General features: G+C 38.2%; 1 protein-coding gene across 3 annotated transcripts in view; it reads right to left on the reverse strand.

Annotated features, from left to right (window-relative positions):
• Window positions 1–884: 884 nt before the first annotated feature.
• Window positions 885–17,886, reverse strand: part of MDM1 (Mdm1 nuclear protein) — a 39,690-nt gene continuing 22,688 nt past the window's right edge. For 2 of the 3 annotated variants that reach the window (XM_069081019.1, XM_069081007.1), the window contains 10 exons: window positions 15,784–15,866; window positions 15,595–15,694; window positions 9,490–9,528; window positions 8,970–9,145; window positions 7,824–8,117; window positions 7,106–7,254; window positions 6,906–7,018; window positions 3,692–3,941; window positions 2,979–3,044; window positions 885–1,731 (listed from right to left, as the gene is read on the reverse strand). In XM_069081019.1, the coding sequence (XP_068937120.1) occupies window positions 1,619–1,731; window positions 2,979–3,044; window positions 3,692–3,941; window positions 6,906–7,018; window positions 7,106–7,254; window positions 7,824–8,117; window positions 8,970–9,145; window positions 9,490–9,528; window positions 15,595–15,694; window positions 15,784–15,866 (1,383 nt within the window). In that variant the 3' untranslated portion in view covers window positions 885–1,618. The remainder of the gene's footprint in view (window positions 1,732–2,978; window positions 3,045–3,691; window positions 3,942–6,905; window positions 7,019–7,105; window positions 7,255–7,823; window positions 8,118–8,969; window positions 9,146–9,489; window positions 9,529–15,594; window positions 15,695–15,783; window positions 15,867–17,886) is intronic. The other variant, XM_069081011.1, reaches the window with a different exon arrangement.

Raw genomic sequence — 17,886 nt, forward strand, 5'->3', positions numbered from 1 at the left:
ATGTAATAGGTGCTTAATTAATGTTTATTGAACTGCCTGAACTGCTGCAAAGACTGCTGGTTGATCCCCCTGCCTCAGCGTCCAAATTGCCTTCTTTCCTCCACTCAGCTGCCAAAGTGATCTTCCTAAAACGTTTATCACACCCCTTTTCAGGAAACAGTGGCTCCCTATCACCTCGAGATCACATGTAAAATCCTGTTTGGTTTTTAAGTCTGTCACAGCCTTGCTCCTTCCTCTCTTTCCAGGCTTGGTGCACTTGATTCCTCTGCATTTCTTCTACCGTCCCCTGATCTTGCCATTCTACCTCCTGAGCCCCTGCCTCTCCCAGGACGGTTCCCAGGCCCAGCTTCCATTCCTCCATGGCCCATTTCCTGGATTCCCTGGCTTCCTTCAAGACTCAGTTCAACCCCCTTCCCTGAGAAGCCTCTCGTGGTCCTCCCTCACTGCTATAGTCTTTCCTCAGATTACCTCCCATTTACACTTGTCTTATCCTGTCTGCACCTAATCGTTTTCATGTTGTCTCTCCCATTAGAACGTGAGGGCAAAGACTGTGTTTTTTACTTTTTTTATATCTTCAGTACTTAGTACATTGTCTAGCTATCCAATGAGTACTTAATAAATGCTTTCTGACTTATGTGTGCCCTGTAAGTAAAGAGAAGAGACTAAAGTTACTGGTTCTCTATCGAATGTCTTCTTTAACATTCTTACCCTTCCCCCCCACCACCACCACAAAAAGGTGAAAGATTCTGACTCGTCTTCTATCATACTGTAACAAAAGCTCTGAAGGAAGTACAGAAAATTCTGGTCACCTTGCTGCTCTTGGAGGAAAAACCCTGTAAAAAGATTACTACTGTTCCATGAAATAACTTCCTGGAGAAACCAAACACACTTGATCTTTTTTTATTTGAAAATGTCTAAAAAGTTTCAACACTTCATTGTACAAATAACTTTTCCACCTTCAAACATTATTAAAATGTACAACAAAGTTCTTATACAAATGGAAAACATAGGAACCAAAAATATACATATTTTAAGCAAACTTTCTTATATAAGGTAAAAAATTTGTACAGTATTTTCAACCTAAATACAATTATTTTAATCATAATAAGAGTAACTATATTCTGAAGGAAATTTTTTTTTAAATAAAAAAAAACTAGAAATGAACATTGTGGGTACAGACTCAATTTATGACATCTTTAATTTATAAAACATAGGTAACCAATCCTACACAGTCACACATTTCAAACTTAGTTCTTAGTTTTTACAGTTTAAAATTTCAGAATACTCTTGGTAACATGGATGTAATTCTCAATTCTACCAACTATGCTCGATGAGAAATAACTTAGTTAAGTTCAAAACATGTGAAGGACTGGGTAAATCCATTAGTACCTTTTTAGATAAGTCTAAAATGGCAATGAATTTAAAATTAAAATTCAATTTGTCTACGTATAGAAAAAAATTTAAACGACTAAACTGAAATGGCTATTAGAATACAGTTACTCATATCCCTAGACAAAGTCAATCTCCCCTTCTCCCCAAATACTTTAAAAATTTCAAATCCATATGGAAAAAAAAGAAAAATAGTCACCAAAACAGAAAGAGTTGGCCATAAAGAATACTATTTTTTGCCCCAAAAACTCTCTTTCCTTTTCTGAGCACGTGCCAAAGTTTGAGAAGCCATCAGACTAGAGGCTGCAGAGCGAGCAGATATCTGGGACAATCTGTCATCATCTACAATGGAAAAATCCACAATTACAAGTCAGGGTTACCAACACCTATCATTCCTTCTGTGTGTGTACAACAACTCAGTAAAAAGGAAATTCACACAGCCATAAACACCAACAAGGCCTACAACACAGCAGCATCAGCATAGGAGAGCTAAAAGCCAGAAGCTCCAAGATGACTTAATAGACCAAACCCTTTGTTTTATAGACAAGAGGACTAAGTCCAAGAAATGTGAAGTGACACAGAACAAGGTCACCACTGTGGCAAACAGGGAAAGTGGGACCAGACCCCAGCCTACTCACTTCCAACTCATCAACACCACTCATCATTTTGGGTTTCTTTTCTTTTAAAAGCAGAACATATGTGAACATATTCCCTACTACTTTAAGGCAATTTAGAGAAAAAGAAACTGCTTCTAATTTTAGTAGCTTGTAATTCAATTAAGTAGGGCAGCTAGGCGGCACAGTGGATAGAGTACTGCACCTGGAGTCAGGAAGACTCATCTTCATAAGTTCAAGTTTGGCCTCAGACCCTTACTAGCTGTGTGACCCTGGGCAAGTCACTTCACCCTGTTCACCTCAGTTTCTGCATCTGTAAAGTGAGCTGGAGGAGGAAATGGCAAACCACTCCAGAATCTTTGCTAAGAAAATCCCAAATGGGGTCTCAAAGAGTTGGACACTATGGAACAACAAATTCACTTAATACTCAATTTTCTTTCGCAGAGTAATCTATTCAGGAAAAATTGCCTGAATGCTTAATGACAAAAAAAAAGGTCTATCTTTAAAAAAATGCAGTGTATGATGATTCAATACCCACTTGCTAAATCTTCAAAAAGAGGCCTCAGAGGGCTACTACTGCAGGGGGGGAAATACCAAACCCTGAAATATGTGAATATAAATACAGGCATTTTAGTAATTAAACTAATAACTTGAGAAATTCAAGCATATTGTGTTAATAGAGTCATTTATACCTTCTTCAAACATTCACTGGTACTAATAACAATCAGCAAGGGTGAAAATTATGCATTGAAAAAATGTATTTGTTCTTCAGCTAGTGGGGAAGGCATTTCTGAGGAAAAAATATACACGTAAACATAGGCAATTAAATACATAAAATTAAATAAAATAAATATAAAAATAAATAAAAATAAAATATTATTCTAGACCCAAACACTGAACTGGCTGGATCCATGAAATGGCTGTTTTTAGAAACCATACATTTTATCAAGTCTCACTCAATTTTTAGTAAATTACCTTCATCATTATTGACTTCTTGGTGAGGTAAATGGCAAAGACCTGTTCTTGGGCTCACAAGGTTTCCTAAGCAGGGAAAAAGCAAAATAGATTTGTTCTGGCTGCAAATAGCTGAGTCCTTTATATAAAACCCCTTATGGAAGGCAGACTACAAAAGAATATAAATTTCATAATTTCTATAAATATAAAAGCACAATACAGCTATCTAGTAAAGGTGTCCACTAACAAATAGTGAACCAGGCTGTCAGTCTGACAGTGCTAAGATGATAATTGCTAAGCCGGACATGCACATTGTTAGACAAGGTCCATTACTCATTTGATTTATTGGATGGTGACGGGGAGGGGGGGTCCTTCAGCTGCTGTTGCTATCAATCTGAACAACTGTCTCTACTGTAGTTTAAACATCACTTGTTAGATGCAGAAACTAACAGTATATGTAATACCAATGAATCACATCATTTTCCCAATATATGTATGGCTATGAAGTAAGAGGTCTGTCTTGTGTGTTACTACCAATTATCAACCTCATGACTTCAGTTATGGGATATGGTCCATGCTGCTGACAACATCTTTATTAACAATTTAATTAACATAATGTATAACACATATATGTGTATATGTACATATGTACATATACATATTAGTCTGTATATCTCAGTGTGATAGAACAGTATGACATAGGTTTTAAAGAAAAAGATTAAATAAAAGATCACCATTATGCTGGAACTCTGCATTCCTGAGTGACCCCTGAATGCGACAAGATGGATTCCAGTACGATGGAGCACAGAGAGGCCGAGTCCCCTGCACGGGGACTTTAATGGAATGCTCAGGGTGCTTTGAGCCTGGATGAGCCCCCTCAGATTTGGAAACACTGGTTTCAATCTCGTCTCTCAAAGGGAGGGGATCCACTGTTTTCATACCAGCTGCTAGAGGAGTCAATAAGGGTCTAGGCCCAAGTTCTTTCTAAAAGATAAAAAAATATAATGAAAGGCTTCTGATGATAGAAGGGAAAAGAAGTGAAGGCTAATTGGAATGGGAGCAGCATAGCACAAGCAATGCCTTCTGATTAGAAAGTTGAAAGAGGAAGAATAAAACAGATTATACATTAATAGGTATTTGTGTGCTTTAAATAAATACTTATTGAACTGCTGATCACTGATGTTCTCCTCCTGCCTAATTTCTAAGTGACTTCCTGTGATATTTGCTGTCTCTTTAGGTTTAGAGCTAAATTGCTTCTGTCTCTTAGATTTTATTTTTCCAACAGTAAAAACATGCTGACTATAAGTGGTGGTGGGGTTTCTATCAGAAGACTGTGGCTCAAATTATAAAAGGTCAAGCTTTATATAAGAACTAGATAGCGTACACTCATTTCTCTTCTTTAAACAAAACTATGTAACTATTAAAACAGCTAAACACAGCAAACATTAAAATATGTAATCTCTATAAAGTATGATTACAAAAAAATTAAAAAGATAAAGCTGTTAACTTTCTCGTTCTTAACTGTTGAGGTTTCTAGTCCTTTCTTCTCAGATTTTCAAACCAACATGCTTAGAGCTTTCTCTAATCTACTCATTTCAATATTAAAACTCCTAGGCTAATTCACTGCTTCCTAGCTTCAGCTGATAGCAAAGAATAGCTAATGGCTTTATTTTCCCTAGTAATGATGAATCAAATCCTTTCTGCAAGTGTTCCTAAACCAATCATATGAAAAGTTTTGATTCATCTGACTTTTGTGCTTCTAGGTCTTAATTCTTCTTCACATGTAAGAGAAAAAAGAAACAGAAAAATTGCAGGATCTCAATGCTAAAATAAAAATCTCTGGAGTGGCCATCATTCACAAGTCAAGGGCTGACTATCAGAGAAACTTTCAGTTTCTTTGGCTGTTATTTTTTTCTCTTTTGGAGCTAAACTGAATGAGAATAATATCTACATGGGCCTTAAATACATACAAAGTAACTCCCTTTTTTGAACTGAGATTGCTGCCAAACAATGGAAAGAGCTCACCTGTATTAGATACAAATTACCTGATCAACAGTTCTTCCAAACTAACTTCTTTTTTTTTTTTTAAAGCATTTGGGGTTAAGTAACTTGCTCAAGGTTACACGGCCAGTTATTTCTGGGTATGGTGCTGAGTATCTGAGCCCGGATTTGATCCAGGTCATCCCGACACTGGAGCCGGTGCTCTTACTCGCTGAGCCACCTGGCCACCCCTAAGCAATTGGGGTTAAGTAACTTGCTCAAGGTTACACGGCCAGGTGTTTCTGGGTGGGTGCTAAGTATCTGAGCCCGGGACTCGATCTCCAGGTCTTCTCAACACTGGAGCCGGTGCTCTTACTCGCTGTGCTACCTGGCCGCCCCCCAAACTAACTTCTAAAACAAAAGGCTAACATAAATATTGGGGTTCTTAACCTGGGGTCTGTGAACTTAAAAAAAAATTTTAACTTTAAAAAAGTTTTTAAAAACTTTAAATAATATTTAATGACATGTTATATTTATATTCAATAAAATTTAAAGAAGTAATGTTTTATTATGAAAACATTATTTACTAATGTTTTGATAACCACATTCCAATGCAATTGGTTTCCTTTGCAATCCCACAGATCTATTTTACTCTGCTAAAAACATTATTCTGAAATACAGATCCATTCACCAGATCGCCTAAGGGGTCCGAGACACAAAAGGATTAAGAATTCCTGGACTCACATCTGAACAGGGTCACTTTTACTCAATATGATTTTATACAACGAGTAGCTGAAAATCTGAAAATCGCCTTGCAGTCTAGTCTTCATCCCTTTACACGCTGCCTATTAGAACGCAGCCTGAATGCTCGTGTGGCATTCATTTATGTCACATTATTTAAAAAAACTTCTCATTTGACCCTAATAAAAACGAACTATAGAAACCAGAGCCACGGCCCAGGACATACATTCAGTATTATACTACTCTACTGCTACTCAGTACTACTTCAGGACCCTGACAGAGACCCCAAGAACAAAACATTAACTAAACAATCTTGTAAGTCCACAGTTCTATTATGTAGCCTAATGGTGTGTAGTTATAAGAATTATGCATCACAAACAAACAAATCAGAAGCTCCTATAGAAACTTAAATAGATTACAAGATGAACTTCAGCCTTCATTCCCCATTGCTTTTGCAATTCTCTTAACCAATCAGTGTGGTTCTAACCAAAGCAGGCATCAGTGTGGCCAAGTAAACCAAGCCACACCACCCAGGCCCCAGCTGGCCCTCAAGGTCCAAATCTGAATTGTGCTTCTGACAAAAGTTGGATATGCACTTACTATATCAAAATTGTTAAGGATTTTTCTCTTTTGAAATGACACATGAATGGGATTAAAACTGTTTACACCTGAAACCACTACTACAAAATCTGTTTTTTTGAAGTTTCAGTTAAAACAAATAAATATTTGATGCCAATCTGCTTGTAAAGAAATTGCTCTGGCATTCTCTACTACGTAACATCAAATAAATTTAAGAATAATAATTAAGTTATAATAAGTCACCCTTATTTATTCTAAGACTACACATTTCACCTATGTACTGTCGGCTCACCGGATTAAATTACAGAGCGAACAGGGCCAAAGTAACAGCTTCAATTTCTAAATTAGACCATAGACTACTAACCCTAAACCCCAACAAGCCGTCTCATTAACGTTCTCTTCCTCATTCACAAATGGCAGCAGGTGAGGGACTGTGGTCAGCAAATTCATTTCCACTACCAGAAAAAAACCATCTCAAGTGTATACTTCACTAACAGCGAGTCACCAGCCACCTTCACTTAGGAAAGAAGTTGTTGGGCATTTACTGCCCACGTTAATGCATTTATTTAAACCAGAAAGAGATTTGGCTTCCCTGCTCTCCCACCCCCACCTCTTTAAATACATTCACCAACAACAATTCTATCTTACCCTGTTAGATTCAGTTTTCAAAGTTTCTCCTAAGAAATCTGGGGAGGGCTTTTTTTTCCTATGTTCTGGGAATGAAGACTTCACCTTAGATGGAGACACTAGAACAGCACCCCCTGGAAGAAGGCAGAAGGCAACACATTTAAAGCAAACTGGATGGCATCAGGCAGAAGAGATTTTGCTAGCACTTCTCTCCTTATTACCAACAGCAGGAGTGGTCAGATCGTGATGAGTCCTGGGAGCCCCACCGAGCTCTTTCAGCTTGGGAGTTGGGAGCCGGCCACCTTTTCCTGAGGACACAGAAGAGGACTCTGATCGATCTGCTGAAACACTTGGCAGGAAAGTAGCGTCTCTGTAAAACATGATCAAAGACATCTGTGCCACTGACATGCAATGGTTAATTCTAAATGCACAAGAGGGACGTTTTTATTATCAAATGCAATCAAAACTCGGTTATTCATACCAGACAGACCTGATGCTATAAAGTGCAGATGACTGACTCACCTTGCGGGATGGGGCCTGATCCTCACTCCAAGGAGTTATCCTGAAATGCCCTTGGCCAGGACGAACAAAACCACACACTGATTTGAAAGAGCACAGAGAAAGGCAAGGAATTCTGATTACGGGGAAGGGGCTGCAGGACAATTGAACTTTAGGGCAATTCTGTGTTCCACTAGAAATAACTGAGCCAAATTCTTAACCTTGGTGGTATCATACAAAGGGCCCTAGTTAATGATATTTATGCAAAACATGTTGCAACCTGTCAACAAGTTTCAAAACTTAACCATCATTTTTACTTGATTACTAACAAAATGTAATATCAAATAAATCTTTTGCCTTTAACATCAAACTAAGTACATAACCATAATGTACAATGTAGAGAAAAAGTGATTTCCTATAATAGGTAAATAAAACACTCACCCTGCTTGGATCCTGTCTGTCTTGGCATCCCTGTCATTTTCCTTGGCTTCCTCTCTACCCTCCTGCTTGTCATTTTCATTTTTCTCTTCTTCCATTCTTCTTTCATGGTTACGTATCTGATCACCGGTGCTGCCTTCATCCCAAGCCAGTTTTCTTCTAACAGGGAGGGTGGGAGCATCTGACACACCCAATTTTTCTGTAATATCTTTCTGGCACTGTATTGTCAAAGGCGGCCTTTCTTCTGCTTTTTTTTCGGAATCATGGCTCTGCAATGTCTTATGACCTGATGGAACTCTGTATGACCAAAACAAATTTAATTATAAGCTAGTAACATAGCTTTTCTAGTTTGAAGTACTTTTATTCCAGCTTATTTCCCTCCATTATCCATAAATATGTTACTTATGCATAACTACATATAAATAATATGTGTGTGTGCATCTTCTGTCCTTGCAATAGATATAATGAAAAAGAGGTAGCAGATACAAATAGGTTCACTTTGAAGAATAATAAATGAAAGCAGTCATCTGGAGTTTACACAAAATTCAGAAATAAAAGCAGTAAGTTCCATGTTGCACTTGCAATTACATGCAAATCCACTCATGAAGCCACACCCACAAAGCCCACAAAACCCACACCTGACAGCTGCCTGCACACAGGCACTAGCAAGTCATATGACCTAGATGGCCACCTGCACTGCTACTTAGTTTTCACATACAAGGGTTCATTTTAAAAGCACAAGTATGTTTGAAAACAAGGAAACCTCCATCCAGTGAAGTGGTAAATCCTCCTTTAAAGACATCATTAAATCAGCAAGCACATAGAGCAAAGAGGCTCTGTACTTGCCTAGTGTGGGGGATGAAAACTTCATCTGCCACACCAGATACACTAATTTCATGACACACACAATAAACAAGCCAAATGTATTTGCTCCTACTTCCTATGGCACTTTTTCTTTGGTAAATATTTAGTGGTATTCACTTCAGAACCAACAGGACCTTAAGAGTGATTTTCACTTTTCAAAGCATTTGTAAAGTCGGAGGGATGGGTGTCATTTTTCGATACCATTATTCCACTGTTTTTTTAAATCCCAGTTTTGTAACTATAATGAATTGTTTCACCATCAAAAAAAAAAAAAAGAGTTCTCACCCAGCAAGATCTAGGGCTCTGATGTTGTTACTAATAGTTCCTTCTGAGCTGGACACAGAAGAGACATCCCACAGGCAATTGTTATCAGAGAGAATCTGGTTCAGATGATCCCGAGAAAAATGTGTCCCAAGTACCCGTTTCCTATAAAACTCAGCTTTCTCTCGAAGTTCTTTAACCTATACAGGAAGAATCCAGATGCCATGCATCACTATAAAAATTATTTGTTATAAATATCAAAAAGCACAAGACAGACAATCTTGAACATCCACAGCACAAATTAGGCCACAAAGTGAAGAAAAAAAAAAAGAAAAGCAAAATTGGCCATATTTACATGACTATATGCATTCTGAAAGCAGAAATCAGAAGAGTCAAGCTTAAGCACAGCGCTCGTTATTCATTCAGCAGGCAGGGAGATTATGTAGCAACTAAGAACACAGTGATTTTGGAGTCTATCTTTTCAGCCTGAGCTGGCACAAATATTCTATGCATCAGATTTTTTAAAAGCTCAGAAGCCACCAACCTCGGCATACCACAGGGAATTTAGGGTGCTCTGAGAAGCCTAGGAGGAGGAATATGGAAAACACGTTTGAGATATGTCAATATGATAACACCAATTAATCATCCTCACTTTTAGATACACAGAATTGACTCTATTCTCTCAATTCCCTAAAATCTCACAAATAGAAGTCCAACTCACGGCTGAATGAAAATCCTCTCTACAATAACCTTCTCCCCTGGCCAGCCAGTCTTTGATTGAAGCCCTCTGCTGGGGCAGACCCTACCCAGACACTGCAGGAGAGCTCTAACTAGCAACAAGTTCTCCTCACAAGTCAAAATCTGCCTCTCTGAAAGTTCCACCCATTGCCCCTACTTCTACCTCTGGGTCCAAAGGGAACAAGACTAATCCTCTGCCCAAGTGCCGGCCTTCAAACATGTGCTGCCAAAGTGCGGTTACTCCCGAGGAGGGGGTCTGACCATGTCAGTCTCCTGACGCAGTACACTCCAGTGGCTCCCCATTACCTCTCGGATCAAATACAAATCCCTCCGTTTGGCATTCTGAAGCCCATTCTGAAACCGGATCCAACCTACAGCTCTTCTGCTTTTTTCTGATTGCTCTCCACAATCCCACCAGACTGGCCGTGTTGCTATTCCTTACACACAATATTCCAGTCCTCTGTCACCATGCCGACAATGCTGGGAACGCCCTCTCTCCTAACCTCTGCCTCTCAGAAACCCACTTTTCTTTCAAAGGCCCTCTCAAATGCCATCTCCAAAATGAGACCCTGAGCCTCCTACAGACTGGTGGTTCCCCCTGCTCCTACCAAAGAGATCGAGTATTTACTTGGTACACACATAACAAATGTAAATAAGGGCAGGGATTGTGTCATATTTGTTTTGGATCCCCAGCTCCTAGCACAGTGCCTGGCATACAGCAGGCACTTAATAAATGCTTAATTGGTGATCTTGCCCCAAATCTCCTCTTTTCCAAGCTAAATGTTTCCATTTTCTTAACCAATCCATATATGGCATGCTATGAAGGCCCTTCATCCTCTGGGTCATGTTCTCTGGACACTCTCATGCTTATCAATGTTCTTCCAACAAGGGGACTCCGAGAACCGAACATAATACCCCTGAGGGGGTCAGAACCAGGGAGGGGCATGACAGGATCATGGATCTCCTAACCACTAGGCAGCACTTAACACTACCTAACACTACATGAGGGGTTTGGTGGCCACATAACATTGTGGACTCATACAGATACTAACCCCCAGGTTGTTTTCCAGGGAAACTGCCATCTACATATGTTTACCTCAACTTTGTGAAACATATTTTTTTGAACTTGTGTAAAATTTTACATTGATCCTTTTCAATTTCATCTTACTCTGGTAAGCCCATTTTTCTAGCCCAGGGATTTTTCATCTTTTTTGTGTGAGGCATGGATTCCCATTTGGCAGTCTGATGAAACCTATGGATTCCTTCTCAGAGTAATACTTTTAAAAGCATAAAACAAAATCTATATGATCACAAAAGAAACTATGGTGAAATAAAATTAATAAAATACTGAAAAACAAGTTTGCAGACTGTGGTTAGAGGTAGCTAGGTGGTGCAGCGCATACAGTACTGGGCCTGGAGTCAGGAAGTCAAGCTAAAATTCAGCCTCAGATAATTAACTGTGTGATCCTGAACAAGTCACTAAACCTCTGTCTCAGTTTCTGCAACTGTAATGGGAGATAGTAACACCACCTAACTCCCAGGGTTGTTGTTAGGGACAAATGAGATATTATCTGTAACCATCTAGCCCAGTGTCCAGGACCCGGGTGGCAGGTACTTAATAATGCCTGCTTCCTTCCTTCTTTCCTTCCCAGGCTAAGAACACCTGTTCTAGCCAAGACCTATTTTTCATATCCTGTCTCCATCATTCAATCTAATAGCTATACCCAGGGTTACAAATTTCCATCTGTTCAGAGTAAGCAAATGTCAAATCTGCTTAATTCTCCAATATATACAATAACCACTTACAGTGACATAGGGCTTTATAGTTACAAAAGCATTGTTTCATTTGGTTCTCACAGCAGTCCCGCTTATAATAATCTCTATTTTATAGATAAAGTGAAGCTCAGGAAAGTGGAGTCACTTGCCCAAATAATGAACGGCAGTGTCAGACTCAGATCCCAGTCTTCTGATTCCAAATTTAATGTCCTTTCTGCCTCCTGTGAAATACCCCCAGACCCCCCAAACCAAAAGTCTGGGACTGTTTTCTTCTTTCTATACCCCCTCCCTCCATTACCTGGCTCAGGACTCCTCACACATACACCCATATCATGCATTTTACATTAAGTGAAAAGAATCTCCAATTTTTATGTGCTACGGCCCTAATCCCCACCAGCTCCCTGATAAGCAAAAAATCTTTCTTCTGAACTCCTGAACTAGTCTGCGGGATCTCTTAAGAAAAAGAGGGCTATTTCTTCATAGTATGTGGATTGGTTAGATTAAACTACAATATGTATACATCAGGAAAAGACAAGACATAAAAATGAATACTTTTAAAATTGTTTCTAATGCAGTCTTATCTTCCTACTAATTTGCAAAGCGCTTTTAGTTGTGTTCTTTGGAATAAAAATGCCTTTAGGAACTTGTCAGTTGTCTAAAGTCATTTCATTGTTTGCATCACACTGCCACCTGTTGGCGATCACTAAATACTATTCTAAGCCGTTTTTAAAATAAATGTCTCGATTATACACTTTCCCCACAAACAAAACAAAACAAAAAACCTTTTAAGACCTTTAAAATTATCTTTGTTTATCATAGCAAAGGACAGAAGCTAAAGGAATAAAGACACGAAATCCAAATAGGACAAAATGGTGCATTTGTGCAGAAACTTAGAACTGCACTTACCTCTTTATTTTTATATTTACCATTCCTTCCAACCAGAAGGATTGCATTTACAAAGTTTTTTTTTTTTTAAGCCTATTTAAACTAAAAAAACAAGTAAATAAGTCTGGCATTACTGAAGCAACTGGAGAAATATATTCAAAGCCCTATAACAGAGCCCTGGGGAAAGTAAAGTGATAAAGATCACGTCAAATCTCTAGAGAATCCCTCAGTCCAAAGGAAGCAGGACCAGAGCCTTGACGAGTTTTTCTGCTCTTTGGAGCAACACTCATATTCAGTTTTAAGAATTTCTGTCTTATATGAAAAGCACTACCCTAAGTCTGATGCACTGAACAGATAAAGACTAAAAGAAACATTCATTTTTTCCCAGAACTTTTGCTTCTATTGTCCAATTCTACCAAAATACTCATGTAGGTTAAATATAAAAAATCTTAGGATTTTTAAAAACCCAGTTAAATTATTTTGCAAGGGAAATGTCTCCTATATGTAGAGTGATTTATAGGCTCTCTCTCATTAAACCAATGATTATTATCTAATGCCAATGTTATTTTTAACAAGGTTTCTACTGTAGTTAATCTAAATCTACTTGTCATGGGTATACGGTCTTTAATACTTCCAACCCTTTGAAACATCATTTCTACGAATTATATCAGTGCTTATTATCAGTAATCTAAATACAATGCTCTACACTAATTTTCATCCCACAGAATCTTTAGTTTATTTTAATTAAAAATAATCATAATCACAAGAATTACAAATCTCTCAAATTAGGCTTCTTGAATAGTGGAAAGTACAAGGAACCTGAAATAAGAAGACAAGGGTTCAAGTCTGCCTTGGCCAAATCACTCAGCCCCTTTGGGTCTCTCTCTCCCCATCTGCAAAATGAGGGTGCTGGACTAGGTAATAACATAATGACACATACAGAGGGACATGAGGCTCACAAAGCACCTTATATATGCTATATCTCTGGAGAGACTCTCATGGCAAGCCTATAAGGCAGGTACACCGTGGCAGTCATCTACAGATGGAGCACAGACACTTTCAAGTTCAATCTAGGTTTCTGTGACTGCTCTAATAAATGTTAGGTAAACTAACAGCAATAATGCTGTTTCTTTTCAACTACACTGTCCCTACAGTCAATTTCATTAGAAGAGTTAAAGCTTTCACTGAAAATTCCAACAAGAAGTTCAATAACTCTCATATCCCACTTCCATAAAATAACATTGCATTTATTTCTGTTCGTGCCTTAATTTTCCAATCACCAAATCAGTTAAAATGCCATTTGGAAAAAAATCCATGTTTAAAAGAAAAGTGCAAATTTAATGCAAACACCTGACACCTTACATTTTCATGAAAGTGAGCACAGTTAAAGTTTCTTCCATCTTCAGTAGTGGCATGCCTGATAACAAATACCTCCTTTCACAAAGATTCTCTGGCACCTTTTCCTTTTAGAATTCATTTTCTTTTCCATGCCACTTCACCTTTAAAAGCCTCTGGGACAGATGTCAACTATACCATTTATTTTAAGTGTTTATAACCGCCAGTAGGAACAATAACTACAATCTCATGATTTTCTACCCACTCAGAAATCTTTGTTAAAAGCATAAACTATCGTAATACAAAGACATTGGGAGTTGTCTCCTTCCAGGAAGTATAAAAATTATTGGTCGTCATTAAAAAATTACCTCCCTTTTAGTTCCCTGAAAATGTAAAATTGAGAACTCAACAGTTTCAGACTCACTAATCTTATTTTACATAAGTGAATAAGAAATGTTCTCTCAAGTTAAGAAGCTGCAACCTTTAGAACAGAAGGTTTTTAAGCTGGGGTCCATGAACTTGTGGATTTTTAAAAAATATTCTTATAACTACTTCAATATTATCATCTTCCTTTGTAATCCCAGGCATTTTATTTTGTATAGCTGAAAACAATATTCTGAGAAAGGGTCCACAGGTTTCATCAGACTGCAAAGGGGGTCTCCTAAACCTTCTTTAAAACTTCCCCAACCCAACAATCTCTTTCCCCTGAACTCCTGGAAGACATCATCATCCAGACCAGTCACTTAGCCTCTCTCAGGCTCAGCTTCCTATTCTGTAAAATGGGGATAATAAAAGTAGTTACTTACAGGGTTCTTGTGAGGTTTGAATAAGATGACATAAGTAGTTCATTTCACTTGCCTTCCTCCTGTGCAACTTATCCCCATTTCTGATTTTTTAAAAGTGAAACCAGGCCAAAATTAACATAAAGGGGTGATCTGAATGTAAAAAGGTACTACTCTTTTGTGAAATGCAGCCTGAGGGTTGTGTGTTCCTTTGGTAATTATTATTGGAGGTGTTAGGATCAATCAAGAAGCATTTACTAAGCACTGAGTATGTAACACATGCTGTGCATATAAATACAAAGAATGAAACAATCTCTACTCAAGAAGCTTACATCCCAAGGAGCCAACTACAAGTCTGAAGTCTGGCTAACTCCAGCTGAGAAAGTCCTTTCTGCTTCCTCAAGGCCCCAGGTATTACAGCAGTGGAGGGACAGGGATGGATAAAAGCACAAAGCCTGGGCCAAGTTGTCCCTTCTCTAGCCCTCAGGAATGGACTCATGCATGTATGGGAAAAGCAGAGAACCCTGACTATTAGGCTAAAATTTTTCAATGATCCTAATGGTATCCTAGCCTAAAGTGTTTTCCTTTTTCACTAATGGCTTCCTGTGGCTTCTTGCCATTTTCCAATTCTGAGAGTGACTCTACAACCCACCCCCAGCCTGTACCCCTTTTTCAGATCACAAGAATTATTTCCTGCTCCAGATTCACAACTCCACTGGCTTCTCTCCTCCTTCCTGAATACCTGTATTATCTAACCACTGACTACAGCACCACATTATTCCAGTGGGTGCCATCAGCTAACAAAAGACTTAACTATAGCTTGATTTGAGGCTGTGGAGCATCCACAAATGACTGCACTAATTAAGGATTCTGCAGGAGCAGGTATCTAAACTAAGTTTACTCAGATATGGAAGAACCTAGACAGGCCCAAGAAGCAGAAAGGGCTTCAGAACATTTTCAAATCCCTGTGTCCAAACCTGCCGATCACATTCCTGGGTTCATGTTCTATTTTGGATGATAAAATTTTAAAGGCACTATAAACTTTTCATTTCATATTCCATTACTAACTCAAAGACCTCAAGAATTCAACATCTCTATCTTCTTAGAGGAAATCTGAACTCACAAACACTCACCTGATTGAGCGTGTTTTCCCTCACCCGTTTCCAAGCACCATCTCTGTATAAATACTGAGATGGGGACAAAAATTTAGCTCTATATTCAGTGTTTGCTTTCCTAGTATAAAGAAAACAAGAGTAAATACATTTTGCTGAGTCCGAGATCTAAAAGTCATGATATTTTCGTTCCAAAACATATGCCCAAACCTTTGATATTTAGGGGGAGAAATTTTGTCTTTTGGTTCCATTTCTGCTTCCTTCTGTTTTGATGAATTTTCTTTCTTACTACTCTGAAATTGAAATAATTTAAATAGTGTTAGATTTTTAAATACTGCATTAGAAAATGTTTACATCCTATAATGTCAGATTTTATATCATAATATTTGAAGAAGACAGATTTTATTCATTCAAGAATCAAAACCAAGCACCATGACCAAACAGTACTATGAAGTTCATTTTCCATGGGGTTGGTAAGCCATCCCCGTCAGCGATTTTTCCAAAGTAGAGCTCCATATAGAGCATCATTTTATGACGCAGCAAAGATATTTTTGAGTTTTTTTTGCATGTTTTCTTTAAAAGACAACCTAAAAGCCTACGACTTTGCAGTTCAATGTTGTCACATACCTTACAGCACTCCTGCTTCCACCCTGGCATTCTGAATATCTGTATGACCTTTTAATGGCACTATACACTAGATGCAAAGCAATCAGGAGAGAAGTGAAAGGAAAAACAAGGGGTATACTTCAGTAGGTGGCACTCCCCTGTTATTCCGAAAAAGAAACAAGTAATATATCTGTCCCCTTCTCACCAAGTATTAACTAAGAGCAAAATTCCCCTCCCCTACAAAAAAAATGGTAACAATAATTTAAAGTAAGATTAATAAGTTGCTTTAATTTTATTTCAGTTATCATCTTTTGTGAAAAAGACTATATCTATATGTTTATATGTACACATACACCTGCATATTTATATACATACATGTTAGCTATGAAAAATGTGACTGAACCACTATGAAAATTACGAATTATTAAACTAGGTCAGACTTCTCATTACTCTAACCCAGTACTCTAGAGACAACAGAAGTCTCAGGGCAGAATTGACAGGACAGCATACACATCATTCCCAACATCAATATTTCAGGCAATTCCCATAAGAATGCGGCATCCAAAGTTAGTTTCAGGTGATTTGGCCAGAAGCAAAAATTACACATTGTACTCATCAACCTAAATTCCTAGTTCCCAAAATGTCTTTATATCAGATAAAGGACACTCTTAAAGGAGAAAAGAAGTCATAAAAAGGCAATGCAAGAACACTTTGCCAGTTTTGCCTTAGGAAAGGTACGGCTTTTATGAAAATGTCTGTGCCTCTCTCCAAGAGTATCAGTTGACCTACAGCCTCTTCTTCTAAACCCTCCCCCAAAGTTCTCTTTCTAAGCCACTTTCCAGCTATCAACACAGACTTTGCTTCTCCTGCCTGGTGTCTGGGAGCAGTGCCCTAGAGGCATCTAGGGAAATTTTAAAGGTCAGACATATATCAGCTTCTTTTAATATGTCCCCAATATTCACATTTGACTCCAGCCTTTTTTAATAATTTGTATACCTTATCATTAAATCTGATTTCAAGGGAATCTATCTTGAATTTAAGTTCTATCTCTGACACATATTGAATGTTTGTATGTTAATGCCCCCCAAAAACTCTTTAAGACTAAAAAATGCACATTAAGAAAGCATTTGGGGGCTGCTAGGTGGCACAGTGAATAGAGCACTAGCCCTGGAGTCATGAGGACCTGAGTTCAAAATCGGCCTCAGACACTAAACACAAAAACTAGCCATGTGACCTTGGGCAAGTCATTTAACCCCAAACTGCCCTCCAAAAAGCAAAAAAAAAAAAACCAAAAAGCGAGCATTTGCACTGGTAGAGTTACCTCACAGGAAGTTCCCTTTAACAATCAATTTAGAGGTCCAAATCCCTCTCTTAAAAAATTAAATAAATATTTATTGAATTATAAGACACAGACTCAGAGATATCATGAGGAAGGGAATGGTACAGGATTTAGAAGATGTTGGTAACTTCTACTGCACATCACTGAGTCTGTCAAACTTCCCTCATGAATTAACACCTGTAAGAGTGAAGCACAGCAGAAAAATAGGATGATAGAACAAAATCTATAAAAGCAATAACAAAGAAACTAACCACAGGAGGGAACTCAAATCTGGTACTGCAGAAGTTTTTATCCCACAGAGTCCACAAAGAAGTTACGAAGGAATAGACAGTATAAAAATTATAGGATAAAATTTCAGGATGGAATGG

This window comes from Petaurus breviceps, unplaced genomic scaffold (genome assembly GCF_028583685.1).
Source record: "Petaurus breviceps papuanus isolate PSGF00001 unplaced genomic scaffold, PetGlider_PUasm1.0 154, whole genome shotgun sequence".
In the NCBI taxonomy this organism is placed as follows: Eukaryota; Metazoa; Chordata; class Mammalia; order Diprotodontia; family Petauridae; genus Petaurus; species Petaurus breviceps.